At 57.3% G+C, this 26722-nt stretch overlaps 1 protein-coding gene across 2 annotated transcripts; it reads right to left on the minus strand.

Moving 5' to 3' along the window:
- Positions 1-1599: 1599 nt before the first annotated feature.
- SIGLEC1 (sialic acid binding Ig like lectin 1) lies at positions 1600-24756 on the minus strand. Of its 2 annotated transcripts, none has more exons than XM_069495397.1 (22): positions 24668-24756; positions 20627-20782; positions 19898-20257; positions 19327-19623; positions 17505-17771; positions 16908-17162; positions 14737-15036; positions 13848-14105; positions 12517-12852; positions 11810-12067; positions 11356-11658; positions 9494-9754; positions 9052-9363; positions 8281-8532; positions 7709-7978; positions 7369-7620; positions 6746-7054; positions 5916-6176; positions 4502-4804; positions 4138-4240; positions 3697-3769; positions 1600-3087 (listed from the first exon to the last, which is right to left on the minus strand). In XM_069495397.1, the coding sequence occupies exons 2-22, from the start codon at positions 20673-20675 to the stop codon at positions 2977-2979; spliced, it is 5190 nt and encodes a 1729-aa protein (XP_069351498.1). In that variant the 5' UTR covers positions 20676-20782; positions 24668-24756; the 3' UTR covers positions 1600-2976. The 2 variants fall into 2 exon arrangements, with proteins under 2 accessions (XP_069351498.1, XP_069351499.1); XM_069495398.1 differs by having other exon boundaries at positions 3019-3169.
- Between the last annotated feature and the right edge of the window lie 1966 nt (positions 24757-26722).

Here is a 26722-nt window from a genome sequence, read left to right on the forward strand (position 1 = left end):
TCTGGGCCCGGGGGTGGGGGCGCAGGTGGGAATCCGCGCGGTCCCTCGGGTGACCTGCCTGCGCGGTCCCGTCCGGTCGGTCTCAGAGCGCCCCTACTCATGGGGGTGGGGGATGGAGGGTGGAAGGGAAACGGCAGGGAAGGTTCTTTGAGGACCATAGCGGAGTAGGGTGGGGTTGGACAGAGGCTGCGTCTGGGGCCGCCTGTTGCTGCTCGTGTCTGCCCAGGGAGAGCCCTCGCCTTGTCACCCGTCCTGCCTAGAGGCGCCCCCGGGGAGATCCCGGGGGAGGTTGAGCCGGGTCACGCACCGCACCGCACCGCGCTGAGTGCCCCAGGGGAAGGGAGGCCAAGGCGACCAACTTTAGCAGTCAGGGTTGCCCGGCTCATAGCCACAGTGGCCGCCAGCCCCTGCCCCCAGGCGCGCACGGGTTGAGGGGAGCAAGTGGAGGAAGCGGGCCTGGGGGCTTCAGTGCTGCGCAGAGGCCACGCTAGGGACGGGCAAATGAGGAGGGCAACCCTTTGTCCCTGACGGTGGCTAGAAGGCAGAATTGTGCAAAGCCATAGATTCCCAGATGTGAGAGGGTTCTTTTCTGCCTCGGTAACATGTTTCTTTTTTTTTTTTTTTTTTGAGACAGAGTCTCACTCTGTTGCCCAGGCTAGAGTGAGTGCCATGGCGTCATGCCTAGCTCACAGCAACCTCAAACTCCTGGGCTCAAGCGATCCTACTGCCTCAGCCTCCCGAGTAGCTGGGACTACAGGCACGCGCCACCATGCCTGGCTAATTTTTTCTATATATATTTTAGTTGTCCATATAATTTCTTTCTATTTTTTTAGTAGAGACGGGGTCTCGCTCTTGCTCAGGCTGGTCTCGAACTCCTGACCTTGAGCGATCCACCCGCCTTGGCCTCCCTGAGTGCTAGGATTACAGGCGTGAGCCACCGCGCCCGGCCATCTGTTTCTTGTTTAAAAGATTTGTGTACTAGGTGTAAATTCGGGTATTAAGGGATGTTAACTTTTAAGCAAATCTGTTTCTGAGAATTTGGAATGTAATAATTCGGTTAGTAAAAGTTCCAGCAGCAAGAGAAACCCACATTCACGTGATTCAAACATCAAAAAGCATCATAGAGTGCCCAGGGAAAAGACTCCCCACCTCTTCCATCTCCATGCTCCCGGCCCTCCTCCCCCAACAGAAGCCATTATTATGAGTTTCTTGCATAGGCTTTAGGTTATGTTTGCATATCCAAGGCAATAGGCACTTTTTCTCTTATTAATATTTTTGCACCATGATATATGTATATATATTTTTGTCACTTAATACACCTTGGATATCATGGCATTTAGAGGGTCCTCCTTGTTCTTGTATTTATTACTACTATTACTACTCTGGGGTTTTGTTTTGAGGATTTTGGTTGGTTGTTTGGGTTCGGTGGGGTTTTTTTGAGACAGAGTCTCTGTTGCCCAGGCTGGAGTGCAGCGGCATGATCACAGCTGACTGACATTTGACTTCTCTGTGTTCTAGCCCAGCGGTTTGGGTTGCATGAAAGAGACTCACACCAGTTGCGTCATAGGATGGAAGTTTATTGGAAGGGCTGGACAGGCTCCCAGGGAAAGTGTGGCAGCCGGACACAGAAAGGAATGGGGCCAGGGATGAGAGGGGGTGTAGCTGAGGCTACACAAAGCTCACCTGGCCCCTAGTGTCTTCCCAGCCTATTGGCTCCTCTGCCAACTCCCCACTACGCTCTCTGATTCTCAGCCCAAATCCTAGAGGAGTGATCTCTCTGCTCCTCCCACCATCTGCTACCACGCAAGGAGAGTGATGAGCCCACTCGAGAACTGGCCCCCTCGTTCCCTGATTTCCCAAAAGCTCTTTATTCCTTCTTGTTAACTCTCATCATCTTCAGCAGCCCCTGGCACATGGGCCTCTGGGAAAAGGACAAGCGCTCACTCAGTCATGGAGAGGAAGCATCTGGGGCAGAAACAAGGATGCTGACAACATCCACGTCTGCTCTCTGCACTTGGAAGAGCCTGGTAAGGCATTGCCACGCCCCTGGAGGTGGGGGTGGTGGGAATGGGGGTACCTTTTCTTCCAGGGGCCAGATCAGGCATGCCTAGCATGCCTCTCCCAAGGGACCACCAAACCTTGATTTCCTCAGTCGTACTGTGTGAGAGGGATACCCCTCCAGGAAGCCCATGACCAGAATGGCCAGGGGCATGCTCTGACCTTCAGCAGGTGGGCGCTGAGACAGAACATGGCCTGCTGGTGGCATTCCCATCAATGTCAAATGTCCCAGTCATGAGTCCATAGTTGGGAGTCCTTTGGAAATAGAATTTCCAAATATGCTCTGGACTCAGAATAAAAACTACATTTCCCAGCCTCCCTTGAAGCTTGGCATGGCCATGAGGGTAAACTCTAGCCAATGGAAGTGACATTGGCAACTCCCGGGTTGTGTCCACCTCGAGAGTGGGAGTGCCTTCTGTTAACACTTCCAAGATTCCCTCTTCTGGCTGGAGTGAGTGTGAACACAGCGGGGCCATGGGTGAACCTCACAATCAAAGGCAACATTTTAGGGATGTAGAAAAGTAAAATAGAAGGATCCCAACACCTCAAATCACCATAACGAAGCCAGACTGGTATGGGAGAGAAAAATAAAATTCTATCATGTATTTGGTCTCTTGTTAGAGCAGCCTGACTTATCCTCTGCCTAATACAGAGTGCTTGGTGAGCCTACGAAATGCTTCTCTTCTGTTCTAATCCATCCAGAAAGTTCAGGGTGGGCTTTGGGGAGAGAGATGTGAGGGGGCAGGGCCCCCTTTGGAGAGGAGACAGGAGGCACGGAGAAGAGCAAGAGAAGTGGACGACACGCCGACTCGCTTCTCTTCAGAGTCCCCCAGGGTCACTATGCTCCTGGGTAGGCTGAAGGGTCTGTGCCTGCTCTCATCATCTGTTTTCCCTGGGGGCAAGAGGCTTGGAGCCAAATCATAAAAAGTCATATGTCACGGAGCTGTTTTCACAGAGGCAGGCGGGACCCAACACTGCTTCGGTCACGTTCACAGGCCGAGTCATCGCAGATGTGGCAACCCCGTCCTCCTGAGGGCAGGCAGTGCCACGGTCAGCTCAGGGGCAGAGCACAGGATGAGGTCTCACATGTGGCTGCATCAGGATCAATGAGCTTCCCACAGAGAAAACCCTGGTCACAGGAGGACTCAGGGGGCAAAGGCAGTCCCCCAGACCCCAGGCTTTAGATAGGGTCCCAAGGGGATTGGTGGGCATGTGCATGGCTGGAACTGTGACTCGAAGCCCTGCCCACCAGGTGGACATCTGCAGAGGGGCTCGTCACAGGGGAAGAGAAACAGCCTTTCACCCCTGTCCAGGTGATGCGCAGGCTCAGGCGTGGGAAGAGAGGCCTCAGAACAAAGATGGAGGAATCAGAAACTATGTCAGGAAGTGGAGGTGATGCTGTCCCGAAAGTCTGCCCTAGCCCCCCAGCCAGCCACACAGCAAACAGCTGCTCTCTGCCCCAAGCAGCAGAGGGCTCTCCTTGTCTCCGGAGGGTGTCCTGGTCCCCCATGTGCTCTCCCCAACCACCCCTGGGCCCAGACACCATCCTATAAATGAAAGTGGTCCCCAGATGCCAGCCTGGCACTGTGGATTAGCTGGGTATCATGTCTGCATGTGTCACGTGTGTTGAATGGATACCTGTGTGGTCTCTTTCTGAGAAGCCATCTCCACCGAATTCTCGCCCATGCTCAGCTTGTGAAAACGCCTCCTTCTGCAGGAGTGAGAGAGGACTCAGAGAACCTCTCCCCTCTCTACCACCTGCCCCATTCTCCTCCCCGACCCAAGCTGGCCCCAGACTGCTCACTGTACAGAGCATGGGAGAGTAGGGTACTTTCTCCTCCTTCCTCCCCAACCCTTTCCTCACCACAGATAGGGCAGAGAGACAGAAAGAAGAAAACTACAGCAAGGTGGATTTAGAGGCAATTCTAGAAGGGATTCTCATATTTGGAGAGGGTGGGCTGGGAAGTATACAGCCTGTGAACTTGGTAGGAGGGAGGTTCTCTTAAAGGAGGTGGGGACATGGTGGGAGAGAAAGGGGGAGGATGAGGTGGCCTGGCCCACCCCCAGCTCTGGACCCACCTCCAGGTGTAGCAGGCACCCAGGCCCAACAGCAGGAACAGGACACCCGCCAGCAGCCCCAGGACCCAGAGCAGCCACTGCAGCAGGTGCAGGCGGTCCAGGGCTGCAATGCAGAGGGGGGCTCAGGGGCAGCCCTGGCTCCCACCCCAGTTTGCCCTCCCAGGTGACTCACCCAGGTGGAAACCTTCTATTCTTTCACTGTATCTCAGAATTCCCCCACCACCACTCAAGGGAGCTCCAGGAGATCAGTTTAGACTAGACAGACAAGCTGCACTGCAGCAGAAGGGATTCAGGGAAGGAAGCCTCTGGGCCCGAGAGCTGGGCCTTTGTGCAGAGTGGCCTGGGAGATGGAGCCCCTCCTCACCTCTGGCCCCAAAGTAGGTGGAAGCCGAGGCAGAGCCCAGGGCATTGGAGGCAGAGCACACGTATTCCCCCTGGTCACTGGGCCTCAGCTCCTCGATGTCCACCCTCAGCACATTGGGGGAGGCAGAGACGTGGATGTGGGGCTCTGCGGGAGCACTCTGGTGCCGGCTGGAGGCCACCAGCCGACTGCCAAGGTGGAGGGTCAGGCTGGCAAGGGGCTCGCTGTCCACTCGGCAGTCCAGGATGCCCTGGAGGCCTCCCTCAGGCTCCACAAAGACCGTCATGGTGGGCGTCCTGGGAGGGTCTGTGGGGAGGAAGGGAGTGTGGTGATTGCAGAAAAACCACCACGAACTCCTCCCTCCCTGTATCCGGGCACGGTGACTTTGCTGCTCCTCCCATTAAGAGGTAGAGCCTATTTCCTCACTCCTTGAATCAATCTGTGACTCAGTTTGACCAATTGAAGAAAGAAGTGATATTGTGCAACTTCAGAGCTAGACCTCGAGAGACACTGCAGCTTCTGCTCTGCTCTTGGGATACAACCACATGGGAAGCCCAGGCCAACCTGCTGGGCATGCGTGGCCCAACCACCAGCCACGAGGGTGAGCCCCTCTGAGACCTTCTAGCCTCAGTTGAGCCACTGGACAATTGCAACCTCATGAGGCAAGACCAGCAGAAGAACTGCCCAGCTGAGCCCAGCCCACATTACTGACCCACAGAATTGTGAGCAAATAACATGGCTGTTGTTTGAGGCACTAAGTTTTAGGGTGGCTTGTCATGTAGTAATAGCTGACTGATACAGAGTGGGCCCTGGTGAAGATTAGAGTGGGAGACCAAGATTGTGCTACTGTGCTAGGCACTCAGTTTGTTTTTTTTGTTTTTTGTTTTTTGTTTTTTTTTTTTTTTTTGAGACAGGATCTCACTCTGTTGCCCAGGCTGGAGTGCACTGGCAAGATTATAGCTCACTGCAATGTCGAATGCCTGGGCCCAAGCGATCCTCCTGCCTCAGCCACTCAAGTAGTTGAGACTACAGTTGCGCATAACCATACCCAGCTAATTTAAAATTTTTTTTTGTAGAGACAGGGTCTTGCTATGTTGCCCAGGCTGGTCTTGAACTCCTGACCTCAAGTGATCTTCTTGCCTCAGCCTCCCAAAGTGCTGGGATTACAGGTATGCCTGGCCTCAGTGTGCCGTATTACCTACACTCCTCAAAAGATGAGGGGACTGATGTTGTTGGCATTTTACAGAAGAAATCAAGGCACAGATGAACAAGATACACAACCAATCAGTGGAAGTGTCAGGCTTCCAACCCAGGGCTCCCTACCTGTGAAGCCCTCACTCTTTGTAGACAGAGAGGAGGAAGACCTGAGGTGGGCGTGTGAGATGTGGGGAGACTGAGGCAGGGGGTTCACACTCACAGAGCACACGGAGCACGACTGGAGCAGAGGCGGCAGCCCCAGTGGGGAGCTCAGCCTGGCAATGGTACACCCCGGCTTGGGCACGGGCCACGTGGGTGAAGGAGAGTGTGGGCACAGGCTCCGCGTGCAGTCGCCGGCCATTCAGGAACCACGCAAAGGTGGAGTTGCCCGTGGGCCAGGAGCCACCAAGGAGGCTGCAGCTCAGGTTCAGTGCTGTGCCCTCAGGCACGTCCAGGCCTGGCTCTGCCACCACACGAACACCTGTGGGCAGAGGACGGGGAGGGGGTTGGAGATCTGCAGGCCTGGGGGGCTGGAGCCTCTGGGTGGGACCTCTGAGAAGGCTCTGCACATGCGGGAGGGCCTCCATCTGACTTGGGATCTGGGCCTTCCAAGGTGGAGCTGTGTGTCCCCCTCAGACTGATCCTAAGAATAGGGCTGTCTCATCCTTGCACTGGGGGCTCAAGGACAGGGCTGCATTTCCCTTGTCCACCAGGCTTCCTGACAGATGTGGCTGTCTTGCCTGCAGACTGGGCTCCCTGAGGGCAGGTCTGTGCCTCCACCCCCAGACTGGGCTCTGTGGGGCAGGGCTATGTCTCCCCTGGGCATTGCAACACCTCCCCTGCCCCCCAGCAAGATCTCCAAGGGCAAGTCTGCATCTACCCCCTCAGGCTGGGCCACCCACTGTGGCGGGAGCTGCCTCCTCCATCTGATTAGGCTTTGCAAGGCAGGGCTGTCCCTCTAGTGGGAGCCCCACCCCCTCACATGAGCTCCGGCCCACAGCAGCTGAACCCCAAACCTGAGGCCCCTCCCCCTCCCCCTCTCCTGCTCACCTTCCACCTGCAGCTGCCCGCTGGTGCTGACTGAGCCCAGCAAGTTTCGGGCTGTGCAAACATAGGCGTTAGCGTCGTCACCACCCGTGGGCACATCTTGCACCTGCAACTGCAGGGCATTGCGGGCCACCTGGACATGGCCCATCTCCGATGCAGAGTTGTGGACCCCATAGCTAGCAGCCAGCACCTTGCCATTTTGAGACAGGGTCAGCTCAGCAGGTGGCTCGCTGTCCACAGTGCATTGTACCACGACCCTGGGCCTCACCCTGGAGTCCCGGAAGGAGGACAGGACAGCATCCCGAGGGGCATCTGGGGGCAAGGCAGGGACAGATGAGGGCCTTGCCTGGGTGCCCTGTACTGCCTGCCTGGGTGCCCTGATGTTGACAAGGCTGAAGCCTCTGGACAAATGGTCACTTCCTGAAAGTGACACTTGCTCCGGAGTCCTGTGGGCCGAGTCCTCCAGGCAGGGTGTGTAGGGCCATGGGTCTCTTTCCTCAGCGCCTATGTCCTTTCCCCACGTGCCTATTCCTGGGCCCACTGTAGCCCTGGGCCTGCCCCCACCAGGGCCCAAAGCACCCTCCACCCCCCTCATCCTGGGCAGCAGACGAGGACCCCCTGCTCACAGAGGACTTGCAGGGCAGCAGGCCGGGAGCTGCGGGTGCCCTGTGCGTCCTGCACCTGGCAGGAGTAGGCGCCTGCGTGGGCCCGTGTGGCCGCCGGGAACGAGAGTGAGGTGGCAGGCCCCTCCTGTAGCCAACGGCCATTGTGGTACCAGGCATAGAGAGTGGGTGGATGGGCAGCGGGGTCCTCGCAGGTCACTGTGATGGGGTCCCCCTCAGGCACGGTAGCTGATGGAGCCAGGGTCACTCGCACACCTGTGCCAAGGAGGCAAGGGTTGGTTGGGACCCGCCAGCACCACAGCTGGTTCCCACCCCTGTGCCCTTGGCCTGGGCCCTGCCTCACCCTCCAGCCTCAGCTCCAGGGACGTGTTGGCCTGGCCCAAAGGGCTGTGGGCGGAGCAGCTGTAGAGACCCTCGTCACTGGGCTGCGGCTCCCACAGCTCCAGGCGCAGGGTGTTGGGGACAGATGCTGTAGTTGAGGAGGCCAGGAGGCGGCCGGCATGGCTGAGGGCCAGCTGGGCAGGTGGACGGCTGTCCACAGTGCACAGTACCAGGGCCAGCTGCCCGCCATGGCTCTCCAGGAGGTAGGTCAGGCGCAGGTTGCGGGGCGCATCTGTAGGGGCACGAGAGGCATACAGGGGTCCAGAGGCCTAGGGGAGGCCAGCTGCAGGTGGCATTCGAACCCAGGAGGGCCCTGGCTCCCACCCCAAGGGCCCCCAATCGCTCGATCTGGGGCACTGCTCCTCTGCCCAGAGAGGGCTTATCCCCCGGGTCCCCCTTCTAATGCCCCTCATCCCATGGTCCGCTGGCTGGCTGGGGACTGAATTCCCCAGCTGGACACCTATGGGGCTCTGGCCATGTCCTGATCCCTGTGGGCTGCTGTCATTGTCCCACTCTGCATCCAGCGAAACTTACAGAGCACATCCAGAGTGACAGATCTGGAGAGGCGGGGTGCCTGGCCGGGGGGCCCCACGCCACAGCGGTAGGAGGCAGCATCTGTGACCGTGACGTTGGGCAGGAGGATGGAGCGGGCACCCGGGCGCTGCTGCCCATCCTGGTCCCACGTGTAGGTGAGCTGGGCCAGGCGGGTGGTCCATACCAGGCAGGTCAGGTTCACCAGCTGCCCTTCCTGCACGGTGGCCCCGGGCCACACCTGCACACTCACCGCTGGGGAGAGGGAGGGCACCAGTGAGGGCCTGAGGCTGTGTGAAGCAGCCCCCTGTCTCCACGCCCTGCGTTGCCCCTATGGCTGGGGAGCCCCTTGGACACCGTGAGCCTCAGGTGGCCCACCTGGGCACAGGGCTCACGGGTCGAGTTTGAGAAGCGGCTCATTATCTCTTAGTGGTCCCAGGTGGAGTTCTGCAGAGCCTTGGAGCACGCTGAGCCCCTTCCTGACCTTGGTGGCGACAAGTGGGGAGAACACAGGCCTCCCCTGCCCTGCTGTGGTTTCTCCTTGACACCCCCTTTCTGTTTTGCTTTATCCACTGGGCATCCATGCAAAATTCTGTGTTTGAAAAAGGCCCTTCCATGAAACCCAAGTCTGGAGATCACTGCCCTTAGAAGAGTGGGAATGGACACTATCCTTAGGCTCCCAAGCTTCTAGAACCCTTTCCCACCTCCTCCCCTCTCTTAAAGGAGACTCGAGTGTGCACACACACACACACACACTCTCTCTCTCTCTCTCACCCTGGGCATTGAAGTCAGCCGAGGCAGAGGCGTTGCCCAGGGTGTTGGTGGCCTCGCAGGTGTAGACACCCTCATCCTCTAGCACCGCCTTGTGGATCTCCAGGCGCAGTGTGTTGGAGGCCACAGCCACCTGCAGCCGGAGAGAGCTGCCTGCAAGTTCCCCCACACCTCGTAGGGTGGAGGCCACGAGGCGGTCCCCGTGGGTCAGCCGCAGCTGGGCTGGAGGGTCGCTGTCCACACGGCACAGGAGGAGGCCCAGGCGCCCAGGGCCTGTGTCCATCAGGGCAGTAAGTGTGGCCTGGCGTGGGGCGTCTACATGGGGCGGGGGGTGGTCAGGGCCCAGCCAGGGGGTCCCTAATCCAAGGCTCTGTCACAGAGGCAGAGCCCAGGACCAGGGGCCTGTATTCCCTCCCCTACACGTGAACGGGATAAAAGCCCTTACAGGACACATGGAGGCTGACGGGGGCGGCCAGGCTTGTGGTGGCCGAGCCTGGGCCCTGGGCTTGGCAGTGGTAGGCCCCAGCTTGTGCCAAAGTTATGGCTGGGAAGTGGAGCGTGGCTGAGGTCGACTCCTGGAGTGGCTGGCCATCCCGATACCAGCGGTATGAGGTGCCCTCGGGGATTCCTGTGGGTACCTGGCAGCTCAGAACCACAGCCTGACCCTCCTGGAGCTCAGGTGACGGGGACACTTGGACCCATGCCCCTGCAGGGGGAAACCAAGAGCAGGTGAAGGCTCCCCACCATACCCTCAACAGCCAGGACTGTGCATGTCCACATGGGACTGCACGACCCGACCCCGGGCCTCCCCTCCAGGCCGGGGCCACATCAGCAACTGCCTCTGCCCCTACTGCTCCCCACTTGCCCACACAAGCTCCGTCCTCGTGTTCCCCACCCACCACCTGGCGGGACGGTGTTGCTCTGTCAGTCCTATCTTGCCTACCAGAACATGAGCCTCGTGGGTACTGTGTGACCTGTAACCCCGGTGCCAGGCACAGTGCCTGCATGTGTTATTTTTTGACAAAAGCACTGAAAAGGGAGGGACTTAGGTCATGCCCAGGGCCACCGTCCTGACCAGGAGCTGGACTCAGCATGGGTAGCCGAGGGCTTGGAAGGGGAGGTCAGCAGCTGTGTGGCCTTGAATGTTCTCCAGGCCCCTCCAGCCCAGCTCTGCACCCAGGTTCCAGGCCATGAGAGCCCAGGGACTGGGGTCCAGGCAACGGGCAGCTCCTTGGCAGGATCTGAAGCTGGAAGAGCTCTGAGTAGGGGGAGGGAGGTGGAGGGACAGCTGGAGGGGTCAGTGATGGCACAGGCTGTGTCTGGGACCAGAACTGAGATAGTCCAGAGCTAATAGGGTCATATGACCATGAGCAAGCTCCTAAAACTCTGACTCTCAATTCTATTTTTTTTTTTTTTTTTTTTGAGACAGAGTCTCACTCCGTTGCCCGGGCTAGAGTGAGTGCCGTGGTGTCAGCCTAGCTCACAGCAACCTCCAACTCCTGGGCTCCAGCAATCCTCCTGCCTCAGCCTCCTGAGTGGCTGGGACTACAGGCGAACACCACTGCACCCAGCTAATTTTTTCCATTTTTAGTAGAGACGGAGTCAGGCTCTTGCTCAGGCTGGTCTCGAACTCCTGGGCTCAAGGGATCCTCCTGCTTCGGCCTCCCAGAGTGCTAGGATTACAGGTGTGAGCCACCATGCCCGGCCCTGACCCTCAATTCCTCTACCTGTGAAATGGGTATGATAAATAAGAAAAGATACACAGAACCAAGGCCCAAAGTAAATGTCCAAAAATTGATGCTGTTTGTCATCATGGGAGAAGCACCATGCATTTTTCTTTGGTTTTTGTGTTATGGGTATTATCTTTTCTTTATCCTGGCTTATTTGCTTAGAGAGAATTTTTATAGAGAATATTTATGCATATCATATGTACACAGATATGTGCATATGTATATGAAGAATATGAATATATAAAAGAATATAGATGTAGATATATATTTGTATGTGTAAATTATATTAATATAATTATAAAACAAAATTATATTATTACAAAATAAGTTATCTGTGGGAAAGTGCTCCAACCAAGAAAACCAACTTGTGCAATTCCCACTGCCTCCTAGTGGCTACTGTTGCTATTTCAGGTGAAAATGAGCAAAAAGCAAACGGAGGCCTTCTGCTGGCTGGCCCAACCAGGGCTGAAAAAGACTCACATTTCTGCGCAGAATCCAGAGCACCCAGCCCAAACTCTGACCAGAGTGGTCCCCAGGGCATCAGAGTCTACCACATCTTCAGAGGACTGACACTCACCTCGAACTTTGAAGAAGAGTGAGGTGTTGGCCGACCCAAGAACATTTGTGGCCTCGCACTGGTAGCTGCCAGAGTCCTCAAGGCTCAGTTCCTGGACCTCTAGCTGCAGGGAGTTGGCCATGGCCTTGGCCTGGAGCCGGCCACGAGATGGGAGCTGGGGTCCCAGGCTGGCGGCCAGGAGGCGCTCCCCATGGAACAGGGCCAGCTGGGCAAGGGGGCGACTGTCCACGGTGCAGACAAACACGACCATGTGGCCCTGGTCCACATCCAGCAAGGCCGACAGCTTTGGAGGGTCTGGCGGATCTGCAGGAACAGGGGCAGCTCAGGCCACCCCTGCCCAGCTCACCACATTCCAGCTGTCACACCGTGTCCCTCTGCCCCTGTCCACTGTGGCCCACACCCAGGCCACCCCTCCATCCTCCAAGTCCCCAGGCTGCCCTTGCCGGACACACACAGAGGACACTCAGGACCACGGGAGCAGACAGCTGGGCACCAGCCTCGGTGAGGATTCGGCAAGCGTAGAGGGCAGCGTCAGTCCTGGCCACAGGCACCAGTGTCATGGTCTCCAGGGGGCCCTGGGCCCACAGTGCCCCATTCCGGAACCAGGAGAAGTTGGCGGGGCTGTCGGCGGCTTCCCGGCTCACATTGCAGGTCAGGTTGGCCTCTGCGCCCTCCCGCAGCGTGTCCGACGGTGTGGCCACCAGGACTGTGGCTGGAGAGCAGGCAGCACAGGCTCACCCCCACCCCAGGAGCCACTGGGCCAGCCTCCCTGCCTGGAAGGGAGGCCCCCTGCAGTGTCCACAGCGGGTGGAGCAAGCAGGCCCTGGGGAACGTGGGGTGCTGGGCAGAGAGGTGCAGTTAAGGAGGAGGATGAGACAGCCCAACTGGCCCAGCTGGGGAACTGTCCTCAAAGATCAGCCCTGCAACCCCAGGCCTGGCCCCTGCCTGAAAACTGAGCATGAGAAAGAGCAGCTTTGGCTTCCCGCACCGTGGAGGGACCGCGAGGCTCCCAGGACCCCCACTCCTGCACTGAGGGCAGCTGTGCCTCTTCCCACTGATGGACAGAGGTGGTTTTGCCCAACCAGACCCTCCTTGGAGCAGAAGAATAGCCCAGAGCTCCAGCCCCTGCCCCCAAGCCACCCATCCCCTGCCCGGACTCACCCTGGGCATTGAAGGTGGCCGAGGCGGAGGCGTTGCCCAGGGTGTTGCTGGCCTCACAGACGTACACGCCCTCATCCTCCAGCACCGGGTCTCCAATCTCCACGCGCAGCAAGTTGGGGGCTTTGGTGATCTTCATGCGTGGGGAACAGCCCCCACAGGTGCTGCAGCCACCCCCCGATGGCAGGGAAGTGGCCACAACACGGTCGTTGTGGAGCAGCCGCAGCAGGGATGGGGGGTCGCTGTCCACGCGGCACAGGAGGAGGCCTCGTCGTCCAGCCCCAGCTCCAGCAGCGTCAGGGTCCAGCCGGGTGGTGAACGTGGGCTGGCGCGGGGCGTCTGTAGGGAGGAAGAGCATGGGCACTAGTCCCACGGCCACTGCCAGGGCTGCATGGGCAAGGCTCCCAGAACACGCTGGACAAAGCCATGTCCCCAGAGCTGTGCACTGCACAAGGACAGCAAGGCCAAGGTGGGTGGAATTCAGCCCACGTGCCTCAAGCTAAGCTGTGCCGACCAGTCTTCCCAGAAGGGGCTCCATTTTCTAGCTGGGACGAAGGCACTGGATGGGGCCAGCAGCCACCGTGCAGCAGTCCCCGCCCGAGGTTGTGCTCCCTGCTCCCACCCTGCACCCTGCTCCTCACCATCGAGCCTCCCCGCATCCCTCCTGCCCCTCATCTCCGATCTCCAAGCCAGCCCCTGGGATACCAGCTACTGCTTAAAACGGCCTCTTGCCAGAAGCTTCCAGGGACAGATGACTGAAAGAGAACCATCGCCAAGGCCCGCACGTGGCTTCACTCAGACACCAGAAAACCCTGGAGAGGCAGCTGCCCTTCTGACCGTCCCAGGATGTGGCTCTGGCACTCACGTGTCAGGGGAGGCCTTCTGGAATTACTCAGCCCTCAGGCTAACACGGAACATCCACCCTTCACGGGACACAGAGGGACTGGTCTGTCCCCATGCTGAAGGGCTTTGCCTTAGTGTCTGTGGGCGCCCATGCGGGCGCAGGCTGTGGAGTGTGTGCACAGATACAGGAGTGAGGGTCCCTGGGGCCACCCAGGAAGACACAGTTTGGACGGGGCACCCATGGTGGGTTTGAGGTGGCAGCAAAGGATGCCAAAGGGCTGGGATTGGCGTGTAGGACACAGGGAGGTAGAGAAGGCCCCAGCCTCGTTCCCAACTTCAGCCCTGGGTGGAGAGGCCCATGGTGGCCAGGCCTGTGACGCTCCTCCTGACGTAGACCCGGGGCAGGACAGGGAGGAGGTGGGGGTGGCTGGTGGGCCCCCGTGGGCTGACCCTCCCCACGGCAGGCAGGGGCCGGCGGCAAGGCTGCTCACAGAGCACAGTGAGGACGGCAGGTGACGAGGGGCCACTGGCTCTGTGGCCGTCCCAGGCCCGGCAGTGGTATGAGCCAGCGTCGCTGCTGGAGGCCGCAGGGAGCAGGAGGCTGCTATGGGCCCCCTCGAGAAGCAGCGCTCCATTCAGGTACCAGGAGACGCGGGTGTCCGGCGCGGGGCTCAGGCCGCTCCTGCAGCTCAGCGTCACTGCCTGCCCCTCCACCACCTCTGCTGCCGGGCTGAGGAGGACGCGGGCCACTGGCGGAGAGGGAGAGGCTATGAGCACCCCCATCCCTCCCTGCTGCCCAGGGCAGGAAGCCCTCCAGGGTTCTCCTCTCCCCACATGACTGTAGGTAGGTCTAGTCTTTGTAGTGGATTGGGAGGCCTTGAAAGCCAGTTCAGATCTGTTGGTAGCAGCTGGCTGCAGCCCACTTGACAAGGATTCTGAGCCAGAACCCAGGCTTATGTCAAAAATCTGGCTCGATTAATTATCTGTGTCTACCCTGGCCTCAGGAGGAGGGAAGGGCACTGCAGGCACTGCAAGTTGGATGACCCCACTGTTCTATTCTCCCTCCTGCCTCTGACTCGCAGCATAGAGCCTGCCCCACTGGGTTCATACATAACAAATAAATGCCTATGAAACACCCTGCAAGTTTAGAGTCAGGGATGTGCAAGAGGAATGATGCAACCTGCTTCATGTTTCCCTTTTTGCCTTGACTCCCAGGAACCTCTGAGGTGTGGATGACTGTGTAGCCCGGGTCTTTGATGTGACCTAACCAGCTAGTTCAGCCCCTCAGTTAAGTCCACTGGACTTCTAGAAAGGAAGAGGCTGGAGCAGGCCTGCTCCTCCAGCTCCCTCCACTCCCCCGGCCGCCCATGCCCATCTTACCATTGGCATGGAAGTCCAGGGCAGAGGTCGCATTTCCAAGGGAGTTGGTGGCTAAGCACTTGTACTCCCCGCTGTCAGCTGGCTCCAGGTCTCGGATCTCCAGGCGCAGGGAGTTGGGAGCAGAGAAAACCCTGAAGCGTGAACTGTAGTCACTCTCCGCAGGGGTGGAGGCCAGGATAAGGCCCCCGTGGGACAGCACCAGCGTGGCTTGAGGCTCGCTGACCACGGAGCAGTGAAGGATGCCCACAAGCCCCGTCTGTGTCTCCTGGAAGGCAGTCAGGTCCGGGGCGAGGGGAGGGTCTGTGTGGAGGCGAGAGGGGGGCCCATCACTTGCAGGCAGGGCCACTCCCTGGATACCCCATTACAGCCCCCGCACCCCTTTGCCCCATAGTGCCCTGGGAGAGCAGAGAGATCCCAGAAGCTCCCGAGCACCAGCTAAATATACTTCTGTTCCTGCCAGGCTGGGCAAATCACTCTGTTGTCTCAGTCAAGCCTCGTGGGCACCCTGCAAGCAGGATCAGTGGCCCCACTGCAAAGATAAGAAAATTGGTGGAGAGACCTGGCTCGGGACAGCACCTTGACCAAGGGACAAAGTGAACATCAGCACTGGGACAAGCTGACGTCGGCGTCAGGATGCACTGAAGTGGACTCGGCAGCACGTCCTGGCCGTCCTGCCCAAAGCACATGGCCTCAGTCTATTCGAGTGGGACAAATGCATATTGCGGGATCTCCACAGAACGACCGGCCTGTACTCCTCAAGTTTCAATGTCAAGAAAGGTAAGGAAAGACTGAGGACCTGTCCCAGATTAAAGGAGAACGAAAAGGGACATGACAACTGAATGCAATGCATGGGCCCGGATTGGATCCTAGACGAGGAAAAAAATGGCTATAAAAGACATTATTGGGTCCATTGGTAAAATTTTAATATAGGCTGTGGATTAGATAATAGTCTGCTATCAATGTGAAATTTCCTTGCTGTGATCATTGCACTGTGGTTATGTAAGAGAATGATCTTACAACATGCTGAGGAATTTAGGGGTAGAGAGGCAGCATGTTTCCAACTTCAGGAATGTAAAAATGTAGGTAGGCAGATAGATAACATATATGTGCAGGTGTATAGAGAGAGTGGATATATGTGTGGGTTTGTTTAGTTTCTTTTGAGACAGAGTCTCACTCTGTTGCACGGGGCAAGTGCTGTGGCGTCAGCCTAGCTCACAGCAACCTCCATCTCCTGAGCTCAAGGAGAGTAGCTGAGACTACAGGCACAAGCCACCATGCCTGGCTAATTTTTCTATTTTTAGTAGAGACAGGGTCTCGCTCTTGCTCAGACTGGTCTCGAACTCCCGAGCTCAAGCGATCCTCCCACCCCGGCCTCGCAGAGTTCTAGGATTACAGGTGTGAGCCACCACACCTGGCCCTGACCCTCAATTCCTCTGCCTGTGAAATGGGTGTGATAAATAAGAAAATAAAAAAAAATAAGTAAACGATGTAGTAAGTTTAAGAAACCATTAGCTTGGGCCAGTGTGCCGGTTTACATAGGGAGTAAATGTGTGTACACAGATGCACATGTAAGTACACATGTATCTCTGTTTTACATATACACGTGTGTATGTGTATACATGCATGCATATGTATATGTGTGTATAAAGAGAGAGAGAGAGAGAGAAGGATAAAGCAAATGTGCCAAAATGTTAACAAATGGGAAGTCTAGGAAGTATATGACCATTAGCCAGGCATGGTGGCATGTGCCTGTAGTCCCAGCTACTCAGGAGGCTGAGGAAGGAGGATCGCTTGAGCCCAGGAGTTTGAGGTTGCAGTGAGTTATGATAGCACCACTGCATGCCAGCCCAGGCAACGGAGCGAGACCCTGTCTCGGAAAAAAATCCAAAAAAGGTATGTGATCATTCTTTGTACTACTCTTGCAACATTTCGTAAGTTTGAACTTACTTCCAAATAAAAAGTTTTTTTAAAGTAGGAGGAAACTAAGGCCAGGGAGGCCAAAGCCTTGCCCAAGTGCACAGAGCTGGGATGTGAGCTCAAGTTCACCTAGCTGCAGAGTCCACATCCAGGTCAAGTGGCCTTGAAGCTCCCGTGCCCCAACCTCCTGCAGGGGCTCCAGTGCCTGGCCCTGCTCTGGCTGATGTCCAGGGCCACCCACCCTGGCCACTTACGCCTGACCACCACGCTGACAGGGCCTGAGCGCTCGCTGCCCTGGGCGTTCCCCACCTCGCAGAAGTAGAAGCCGGTGTCGGCCCTGGTGGCCGGGTGCAGCTGGAGGGTGGGGGAGTGGACATCCTGCAGCCGGACCTGGTTCTTGTACCAGTTGTAGCGGAGATTGCTGGGCGCCTCTTTGGGTGTGCTGCAGACCAGGGTCACCGTCTGGTTCTCTAGGATGGGGCCTGCTGGGCTCACCTGGACCTCAGCCACTGTGAGGGCAGCATGGGGCACACTGAGGGGATCCCAGCTAACTCCCAGCCCCAGCCCCCCAGAGCCCCCAGGGCGCAGCCAGAGAGCCTCAATCTCTGCACAGCACCACCCTGCCTCTGCAGCAGAGCCTCCTGGGGTCGCCCTACATCTCTCTGTCCTGTTCTCCAGGACCCTCCTGACATCCACCCTGCAGGGAGGTACTGTCATCCGTCTCATACCCCTGCATCTCAGGAGGCACCAAGCTACGCCAGCCTCTGGCTCTGTCCTGGCCTGTCTCCCTCAGCCAGCGGCCTGGACCCCTCCCTGCCCTGTGACCACCACCCAGCCTCCCCAGGACTCACTGAGGACGTGGAGGCTGAGGGGGGGTGAGGCTGAAGAACCCACGCCATTCCCAGCTTGGCAGGTGTAGACGCCAGCATCACTCCAGGCTGCCCGGGGCAACTGCAGCACCAGACCATCGGCTTTGAGTTGCTCCCCATCCTTGAGCCACTTAACGGAACTGACCCTGGGGTAGCTGCTGTTCACCTGGCAGGTGAGTGTGACCAGATCACCTGGAAGGATGTGGCGCCCCGAGGGGCTGAGGAAGATCTCCACGCCCCTGGGGGCATCTGCAAGGCACGATGGGGGTGTTGGGTCAGGCGCGTGGGGAGGGTAGGGGTGGCACATTCTCCTCTCCTGCCTTTCAAAGCTCTGGCCTGAGGAGGCGCTCTCAGATAAAACATCAGTCCAATTTGTCCCCCTGTCCGGGACAAGCTCTGTCCATCCCTCCCCTGTCCCACCACCACCCCCGACACATTCCTGGCCCCTTTTCCACGGACAGCCTGATCATGTGATGCTGGGCTTAGTGTCCACTCTGCACTTTTCATTTCCTGATGCTACCCTTGCCCCTGTTCTATTTGGGGGTGAGCTCCACGGACAGGGTCACGGGCACCCCACTGCTGGCTTTAGTGGCCTGTGGTGGCTATTGATAAAGAACCAGCCACCTAATGGGCAGGGGCCACAGGCAGCATCACATTAGCTCTGAGAATAGTTACCCGGTTTGTAAGGAAGGGGCCCAAAATACAAAGAAACTGCATTTCTTTAACTCTTGTTCCAAAGCCTCTCCCTGTGCAAATAGGCTAGTGTTAATTAAAGCTGGTATTTCCAGGTGTTTAGCATGTGCCAGGCACGCTTCTATTAATAACTACCTTACCCAGGTCATCTCCTTTCATTTTCCTTCTTTCTTTCTTTCTTTTTTTTTTTTTTTTTTTGAGACAGAGTCTTGCTCTGTTGCCTGGGCTAGAGTGCCGTGGCGTCACCCTAGCTCACAGTAACCTCTAACTCCTGGGCTCAAGTGATCCTCCTGCCTCAGCCTCCCGAGTAGCTGGGATTACAGGTGTGTGCCATAATGCCTGGCTAGTTTTTCTATCTTTAGGGTCTTGCTCTTGTTCAGGCTGATCTCGAACTCCTGACCTCGAGCAGTCCTCCCACCTTAGCTTCCCAAAATGCTAGGATCACAGGCGTGAGCCACCACACCTGGCCTATCTCCTTTCATTTTCATCACAATTCTATGAGATAAGAACTATTTATTGTGATCTCCACCATATAGACAAGAAAAGGGGGTCTGGAGGGCAAGTAACTTGCCCAAAGTTTGCTGGTCTCATGGGTGGCGGAGCCAGCAGCCCGATGCCTGGGAAGTGTGATTGTTCTAGAACGGGCTGACCTGTTTTCCTAAGGTAGGAAGAGGCATAACCAATGGGAACGTGGGCTTTCTCCACGCTGACCCTCAGCCATGCCTGGGTGATGCCCTGGTCACCATGGCCATGAGCAGGCTCACAGCAGGAAAGGGGTGAACCCCGCCTCCCCAGCATCCTCCAGAGTTGGGCTGACTCCCAAGGGCACTGTTGCCAACCCCAAAGCTACGTGCGTGGGAGCTCCTGTTCCCTGACCCTTTGTGTCTCCCTTTCTCTGCCCAGCCTGGCCTTGGGGACAAGTGCCTTCGAAGCCAGCAGGAGGTAGGAGGGCACCATCACACACGGCTCTTAGGGCTGAGCACTCTCTCTCTCCACCTGCCCTGCCCTGGGGACCCAAGCGCAGGCTCTGTTTCTATGGGTAGAGGGCCTGGTTTCCGTCCGGGAGCCACATATGTGCTCAGTCATGAGGGTGTGGCCCCCTGTAACTCACACTGCACTTGGAGGTGAATCTCGTCCTGAGTCCTGTGGTCGGCCACCGAGAGCTGGCAGCGCAGGGTCCGGCCGTGGTCCTGCCAGGACAGGGCCATGTGGAGGGTCTCCATGTGGGTGATGCCGGTGGGCTCCAGGTTCTGGAGACTGGAGGTGACAGAGCGAGTGGCGTCCTGGCCTTGCCACTGCAGGCTGATCTGCTCTGGCTGGCACGCGTAGGGCGTGGAGCAGTTGAAGACCACCTGTGTGCCCTCGAGGAGCTCTGCCGGGGAGGTAATGGTGGGCGCCCTGGGCTTCTCTGAGGACAAAGGCAAGAGAACTTAGGACTCCCCTTCGCCACACCTGAGACCTCTTGCCCTGGAAACCCCAGCTGAGGGGGAGGAGAGGCAGCTTTCTACCCCAGCCCCACCTGGGTGAATGCAGGGGAAGCAGGCCCGGGGCTCGGCCGAGGCTGGACCCAGGGCTGATACTGGCTGGGGTTTAGGGCAGGGTCGGGGCTGTGAGCCCGTGGAGCCAGGAGCACTTGGGAGTCCCTTCCAGGCAGCAGCCAGGCCACCCCACTCACTCCTCACCTGTCACCGTGACCGAGGTGCCTGTCTTATCTAACCAGCGGTTGCTCTCACTGATTTCGAAGCGGAAGTTGTAGGAGCCAGAGTCCTCGGGCTGCAGGTCCCTCAGCAGCAGGTTGCACACCTTGTGCTCGGGGTGCCCCAACAGCTGGGCACGGTCACGGAAGCGTGGCTCCACCAGCTTGGGGTCCCCTGTGTGGACCACCACCTGCCGCTTGCCCCAGTAGTCGTAGTACCAGATGGCTGTGATGCCGTCGGGCAGCTGCACGTCGGCAGGGAAGCTGAAGATGCAGGGGATGAGCAGGCAAGACCCCTTCACACCCGGCACTTCCTGGGGACTGGAGACACCCCACGAGGCCCGCCCTGGTGGAGGACACAGCGGGCCAGAGAGGAGGGTGATACAGGCCTGGAGGCACCACAGAACCCTGGGATATGCCCCAGGGATGGTGCCCCAGATGGGTCCCCAAACCCTGCCCTGCCCCCAGCAACGCACCCCTAGAGCAGCCCTCTCAGTGCCCCGGGGATGGTCATTGCCCTGGGGCTGCTCAGAGGCCTGGCAGGGTGGCTGCAAGAGGGACCTGCACCTCCTGCCCAGCTTCCGGCTGCTGCCTCCCTGGGCCCTCCCTTGACCTCAGCAGCCAAACCTGTGACCCAGGCAGAGGCCAGTCTGACCAGGGCTGGACTCACGGAGCCCAGGCCCTGGGAGACAGGCACTAGGCCCGAGAAGCTTACCTGGCAGGAAGAGCGAGGCCAGGAGGAGAAGCTGCAGCAGGAAGCCCATAGCACAGTCTTGAGCTGGTTCTGGTGCTTAAGAGGGTGGTGTGCACCGGGCTGGCTGGGTACACAGGGGCCTCCTAAGGACACCTCCAGGCACTTCAGCCCCAGCACCTGCCAGGAATCCAGGCCTCTGTCCCCACCTGCTATGGGTGGCCAATCCAGCAAGAGGGCAGGGCTCCTAAGGTCCTCTGTGGGGCAGCCACCAGCAGGGAGCCAGGAGCCCAGGTTCCCGGCTCGGGCTGCGCCCAGGAATGCCCTCACTTGCTGGTGTGCCCCAGAAAGTCCTCTGTGTGTCCCTTGGCCCCACCCCTAGTTCTGCTTTCCCAGCCCCTCAAGGATACCACCCCAGAGCAGATGAACAGCTGTTTCTCCCTCCTCCCTCCCTCCCCTGCCCCCTCTCCACCACCCAAGCCAACAGGAACTGGAGCCCAGAGACTTACTCTAAGGCACCCAGCTGGAATGATGGTTTCTTACTTGAGACGTGTCTCCCTGCCACTTGCCTTACCAGCTATAGCATAATGGGGCTTAACTGGACTTAGCAATGTTCTGCCTGTAAGAGTCACTCCGCCTGCTCAGAAACCTTCTATGGCTCCCCATTGCCCATGAGATGTGAAAGGTCTTCATCTCTTGCCTCTGGCTCTGTCCCCATTCCCTGGTCCCCACAGACCCACTCTGGGGCCAGTCCTGTCTGCCCACGGGCTCCCTAGCTGCCCACGGGCTCCCTAGCTGCCCCACCCTGTCCTCACCACAAATAATCTCTGCCTACTGAAACATTATTCAGCCTTCAAGGTGCAGCATGAATTCGATATCCAACTGGAACTTCCCCTTCAAGGTTCCTGCAGCCACCCCAGAGCTATCTCTGTGCTTGCCTTGTCCTCAGCAGCTTGTGAGCACTCACGTCTCAGGACCTGGGACTGAGGACATGTGCCCCATAGCAGGACAGAGCCCCCCAGGCACTCACTAAACCCCTTGCTGGGTAGGAGAAGGGTGTGGTCTTTGGGAGTTCGGAGTTGGGGCGGGGAGGTGGCAGGGCAAATCTAGGTATGACAGGCACTGTGAGGGCCCTGCAGAACACATACCCCACAAACATGAGTTAGATGTCTACTGTCTACCTCCCACAAGTAGGCAGGCTTCCTGCCATGGAGTGCAGGGGACACTAAGGGACACCACAGATCTGAGTCCAAAAGGGAGAGATGCTAGAAACATGTGTAACGAAAACTATAAAACTCTTAGAAGAAAACATAGGTGGAATCTTCATGACCATGGATTAAGCAATGCATTCAGCAATGCATTCTTAAGTATGGCATCAAAAGCATGGGCAATAATAGAGAAAATAGATAAGCTGGACTTCAACAGATAAACAAAATGTGGTCTGTACCTACAGTGCAACCATAAGAAGGAATAAGAAGCCATAAGAAGGCACGAAATTCTGACACATGTTGTAACACAAGTGAATCTTGAAATCATGCTAAGTGACATCAGCCAGACACAAAGGGGCAAATATTGTGTAATTCTGCTTACGAGAAATATCTAGAATAAACACATTCATAGAGACAGAAAGTAGAATAGAGGTTACCAGGGGCTGGGGGAAGGGAGATTGGGGGGTTAATGTTTAATTTAAAAGTTCTGGAAATAGACAGTGGTGATGGTTACACAGTATTGTGGATGTAGTTAATGCCACTGGAGTGTATACTTAAAAACACTTAAAATATTAAATTTTATATTGTGTATATTTTACACCACATGCACATGTTGCCAACTTTGCAGTCCTCCCTGGTCCTAAACGCTGACTTGGCGGAGTGAGGGGGGAGCCTGGAAGTGGGGACAGGAAACTCATGACAGCTCCCAGCCCCCAGCCCATCTGCCTCCTGGGTTGGGCCCAGCTGCTCGAGGGCTACCAGGGCGCACACCTGGGGAGGGGCCAAGCAGAGACCCAGGGCCTGAGTTGCCTGTCAGAGTGACCAAGCAGGACTTGGCCAAGTACAGAAGGCAGAAGGGGTGTCCTGGCAGGCAGCACAGGAGGGGCTTGGCTGGGACAGGAAGAACACTGTTCCTCAGGGGAGATGGCCCTCTCGCTGGGTTGCTCAAGCAGACAGGTCTGGTCATTTGGAGGCCCAGTGGCTTGTCCCCAGTTCTCTGGGCAGTCCTGGGCCTGCTTCTCTTCTAGGAAGATGTTCGTACCGGCTCCACACCAGGTCTTTAGCCACTGTGGACTGGCCGAGGCTGGGCCCGAGGGCCTGGGCGCCTTGCCTTGAGGAAAGGCAGCCTGCTGTGCACATCTGGGGTCAGGTATGGCCCTGAGGCCCAGAGCCACACAGGATGTCAGGGCCAGCTCCTCTACAGCCAGGGACAGCAGCAAGATACGTCTGTGTTGTCCCCAGCTCCCCTCATTTGGGGTCCTGGAAGGGGCAATGCTAAACCTAAAGGACAAATGGTGGGATTATGGGCATACTGATTCCAAAATGCAGCGTATGGAAGGGCTGTTTCTAGAACCATCCCAAATCTCATCATGTAAGTGTCACCTATGCTTAGCCCTGCTCTAACACCAAAGGGGTCGGTCCCCCCTGAGGCCAGCTTATTGGCTCAACCTGTTCCACCCAAAGACCAGCCTCAGTCCAGAGAACTGTCCTGGGGAAAAGAAAGAGCAGGGACAACTCCAGAAAGGGAGATCCTTGTCCCTGTTCGAAAGTCTGTTGTTGAGAGGATGGTGCCCCTGGGGTGGGTTGGAGCTGGGTGGCCTGGTGAGCACCCAGTGCCCCCTGGTGATAGAGGAGTGATTCCAGGGTGTGGAATGGGGGACGCCGAGTTCTGTTGCCCTAAAACAACCCCTCCCTTGGGCAATGACTCTATGGACAGCATTGTTCCCTGGACGGGGAGTTCCAGAGGTTCATCCTGGTGTCTCCAATCTTGGGCGCTCTGAAGACAGGGTTTTAAATTCCCCCCTCCTAAAATTGGCGTGTGTTTTGTCAGGGAGATGGGTTGGGTGGCCTGGGACACAGTAGGTGCCCATGTTTGCTGCCTATTTGAGACCAAGTGTTCCAGGACATCTGGAGAGGGTGGGTTGGGGTCCCTGACCTCTGATCCCAGAGGCCAAGTCTGGGTGGGGAAGAAAGAGCAGAAGCAATGTCCCTGTAGGCAGCTATGTCCGGGTACAGGATTCGGTTTCTGTTTCCTGACACCAGGGCTTCTCCCCAACTTCCCCATCAGAGTGCGGGAGGGGGGACACAGGGGGATACAGCCAGCTGGAGAGTTCTCACCCATGGATGGGGAGTCAGGGTACAGGCGGGCAGTTGCAGGAGAGATTATCTTCAGAACAGTGGAAAGCCCCAAACATAGGCCAGATGTTTAATTCTGAGAGCCACAGCACCCTTAAATAATGTCTGTTGGCTTTGACGGGGCAGTGGAAATTTCACATTTCATTCCTTAATCTGGCTCTAAATGCTCCTAGCTGGAGCGCCCACTCCCCGAGCTGTGCTGGACCACGCTGGGGGCCCCTCACGCAGACGGATGGATGGAGACGTGATGAATGGAGTGGAGTGGGATTGGGGTTGGACCTGCGGTCAGGGTAACGGTCAGGTTGGGATTTGGAAACAAATGAAGGCTTGGATCAGGGTGGATATTGAGGTCGAGTGATGGGCTGGGGCATGAAGGCTGGAGCTGGGAACAGGGGATGAGGACAATGTCATGGCGGGCTGGGGTCAGGATGATGGGTCGGTTGGGACTGGGTGAAGATGATGGGTAAGTTGTTGGGGCTGAGCAAGTGAGCCGAGAGGTAGAGAGGTTGGGATAGGGACTGGGGCTGTTAGGACTGGGATTGGGATGCGGACAGGGAGGATTTGGGGTGGGGGGGGGTTGGGTTATGAGCACAGCTTTGATTAGTGCCTTGGGCTGGGGGTGGTTTGGGACCAGCACTCGCACCCAGACACCCCCAGCAAGTCTCAGCCCAGCCCCGCTCCCAACGCCATGCGCACCCTCCAGGCCCCGGGATGGGAGTACCTGCTCCACAGCAGGGAGTGGCCCGTGGACCTGCGGACAGCAGAGCAGAAAGAAAGTCCAGGAGCTCTCGGTGCAGCTGGCTCCCGGGGATCCGCCAGCCCAAGAAAGGAGGATCCAATCTCAGGGGCTGCTTCCTCTTCTCCCAAAGCCTCAGCGCTACTGTCTAGCCTGGAGGCTGGTCAGGGAGGCAGCTGCAGGCCTTGTGCAACACCAAGACAGGAAGGACCCAGGCAGGGGAAGGTCCCTGGCAAGGCCCGGGACTTAGGGACTTGAGAAAGCAAAAGTGGAATCTGGAGCCACACTGGAGTGACCCCAGGTAAAGTGAGAAATGGGAAGTCCTGTTCACCAGCCGCATCCACACCCCTCTCTTCCCGGGCCTCTTAGCCTTTTCAGGGAGGCGGAAGGGAGATTTCTGCCCACAGTCCCACCCTGACAACTGGGAGGGAAGCGAGCCCAGCCCGTGCTGGGGGGGCATTACAGGAACCCAGACCAAGACATTTACTCTCCAGGCCCTTTGGAGGCCTCCCTGTACCCCTGGGTACTCTAAGAACCTCCCAAGAAGCAGGCCCTAGTTGTGGGGGACACGAGGACCCCAACATCCAGGACACTCCCCGGGCTGATTCCTCTCCCCTCCCTCACTGTCCTATACCTTCACCCCCAGCTTGAGACAGAACAGGAAAGACCCCACCGCAGCTGAGTTACTGTTGCAGCCCTGGAGCCCATCTCCCTGAGGGCCTACTATGTGCCAGGTACTTGATATGGGGTAGACACCAGATACAAGTGGGACACATTTTTTATTTCTCAACCCAAATTTAATTCAACTCAGGCCCTGTCTGCCTGTATTGGTGGGGAGCCAGGCCACAGCAGGTCAGGCGCCCATGCCCTGGGAGCAGGATCGCTTGAGCTCAGGAGTTCAAGACCAGCCTGAGCAAGAGCGAGACTCTGTCTCTACTAAAAATAGAAAAAAATTACCCAGGCGTGGTGGTACATGCCTGTAGTCCCAGCTACTCGGGAGGCTGAGGCAGGAGGATCACTTGAGCCCAGGAGTTTGAGGTTGCTGTGAGCTAGGCTGACGCCACAGCATTCTAGCCTAAGCAACATAGCGAGACTCTGTCTCAAAAAAAAAAAAAAAAGAAGAAGAAGAAGAAGTGGGGAGAGATGACACCCTGCCTTCATATGGAGCAAGCAGGACCCTAATTCAGGCATTCAGATTCCAGCCCCAGCCTCTGCCCACGCCCTTGACGGTATCTCTGCAGAGCCTCCTCTCTCCCCCAGAGGGCGCCAGAGCCCCTCTGCTTCCACAGCCTTCAGCCCCAGTTGTTGCATCTGAGGTGTGGACAGTTCAGTTCACAGTGGCCCAAGGGAGATCTTTGAGACACATGCTGTAGTCAGCTTTGGAGCAGGTGGGAGTAGTATAGATCAGTGGTTAAGAACCTGGGCCCTGCATAGAGCTGGGTTCAAATCCAGACCTACCATTCACCTGCTGTGTGACCACAGGGAAGTCACTCAACGACTCTGAAGCTGGAGTCCTCCAGAAAGCTTATGTGAAGAGCTTCCCTGCCTGGGATATCAGAAGAGCTCTGTGAATGTTGGCTCTGCTGTTGCTTCTCTTAAGTTGAGTGGCTGAAGACTGTACCCCTTCGTCCCCCATCCAAAGTGACCTCCACTGTCATGGCCACACCCTGGACCTCATTCATTCAGTTGCCTCACGTGGCCTGTCTTCTGTCCCTCTGGCTCTCCTCCCCTGTTCATACATCTTATACTCACCCACTTCTGTCCCTAAGTGTCTGAAGGCTCTGGGGTTCACAGGCAAACAGAAAGGTCACCCTCCTCCCCAACGCAGCCACAAAGTCTAGGTGGGACGACCCACTGAGGGACTGGCTCTGAGGCCAGAGGCTCCCAGAGAGTATCAACAAGCCCAAGGAGGCCTGTTACACGAAAAGAAAAAGGCCCAAGTACAGGTCCTCCCTCTTTCCTTTCCATGCAGGGTCTGGGCATCTGGTGTGAACGCTTTCAGGCCCCAAGGGACACCATCTGTGCAGAGCTGGGTGAGTT

This window comes from Eulemur rufifrons, chromosome 20 (genome assembly GCF_041146395.1).
Source record: "Eulemur rufifrons isolate Redbay chromosome 20, OSU_ERuf_1, whole genome shotgun sequence".
NCBI lineage: Eukaryota > Metazoa > Chordata > Mammalia > Primates > Lemuridae > Eulemur > Eulemur rufifrons.

Excerpts from the sequence above, each read along its gene's own strand:
- SIGLEC1 (XM_069495397.1), bottom strand. The coding sequence starts at position 20,675 with ATGGGCTTCCTGCTGCAGCTTCTCCTCCTGGCCTCGCTCTTCCTGCCA. Across the intron at positions 9,364-9,493 it reads CGTCAGCCTCCATGTGTCCT|ACGCCCCACGCCAGGCCACA; the intron begins GTAAGGGCTTTT and ends CGCCCCATGTAG. Across the intron at positions 7,979-8,280 it reads TGTCACTCTGGATGTGCTCT|ATGCGCCCCGCAACCTGCGC; the intron begins GTAAGTTTCGCT and ends GTGCCCCTACAG.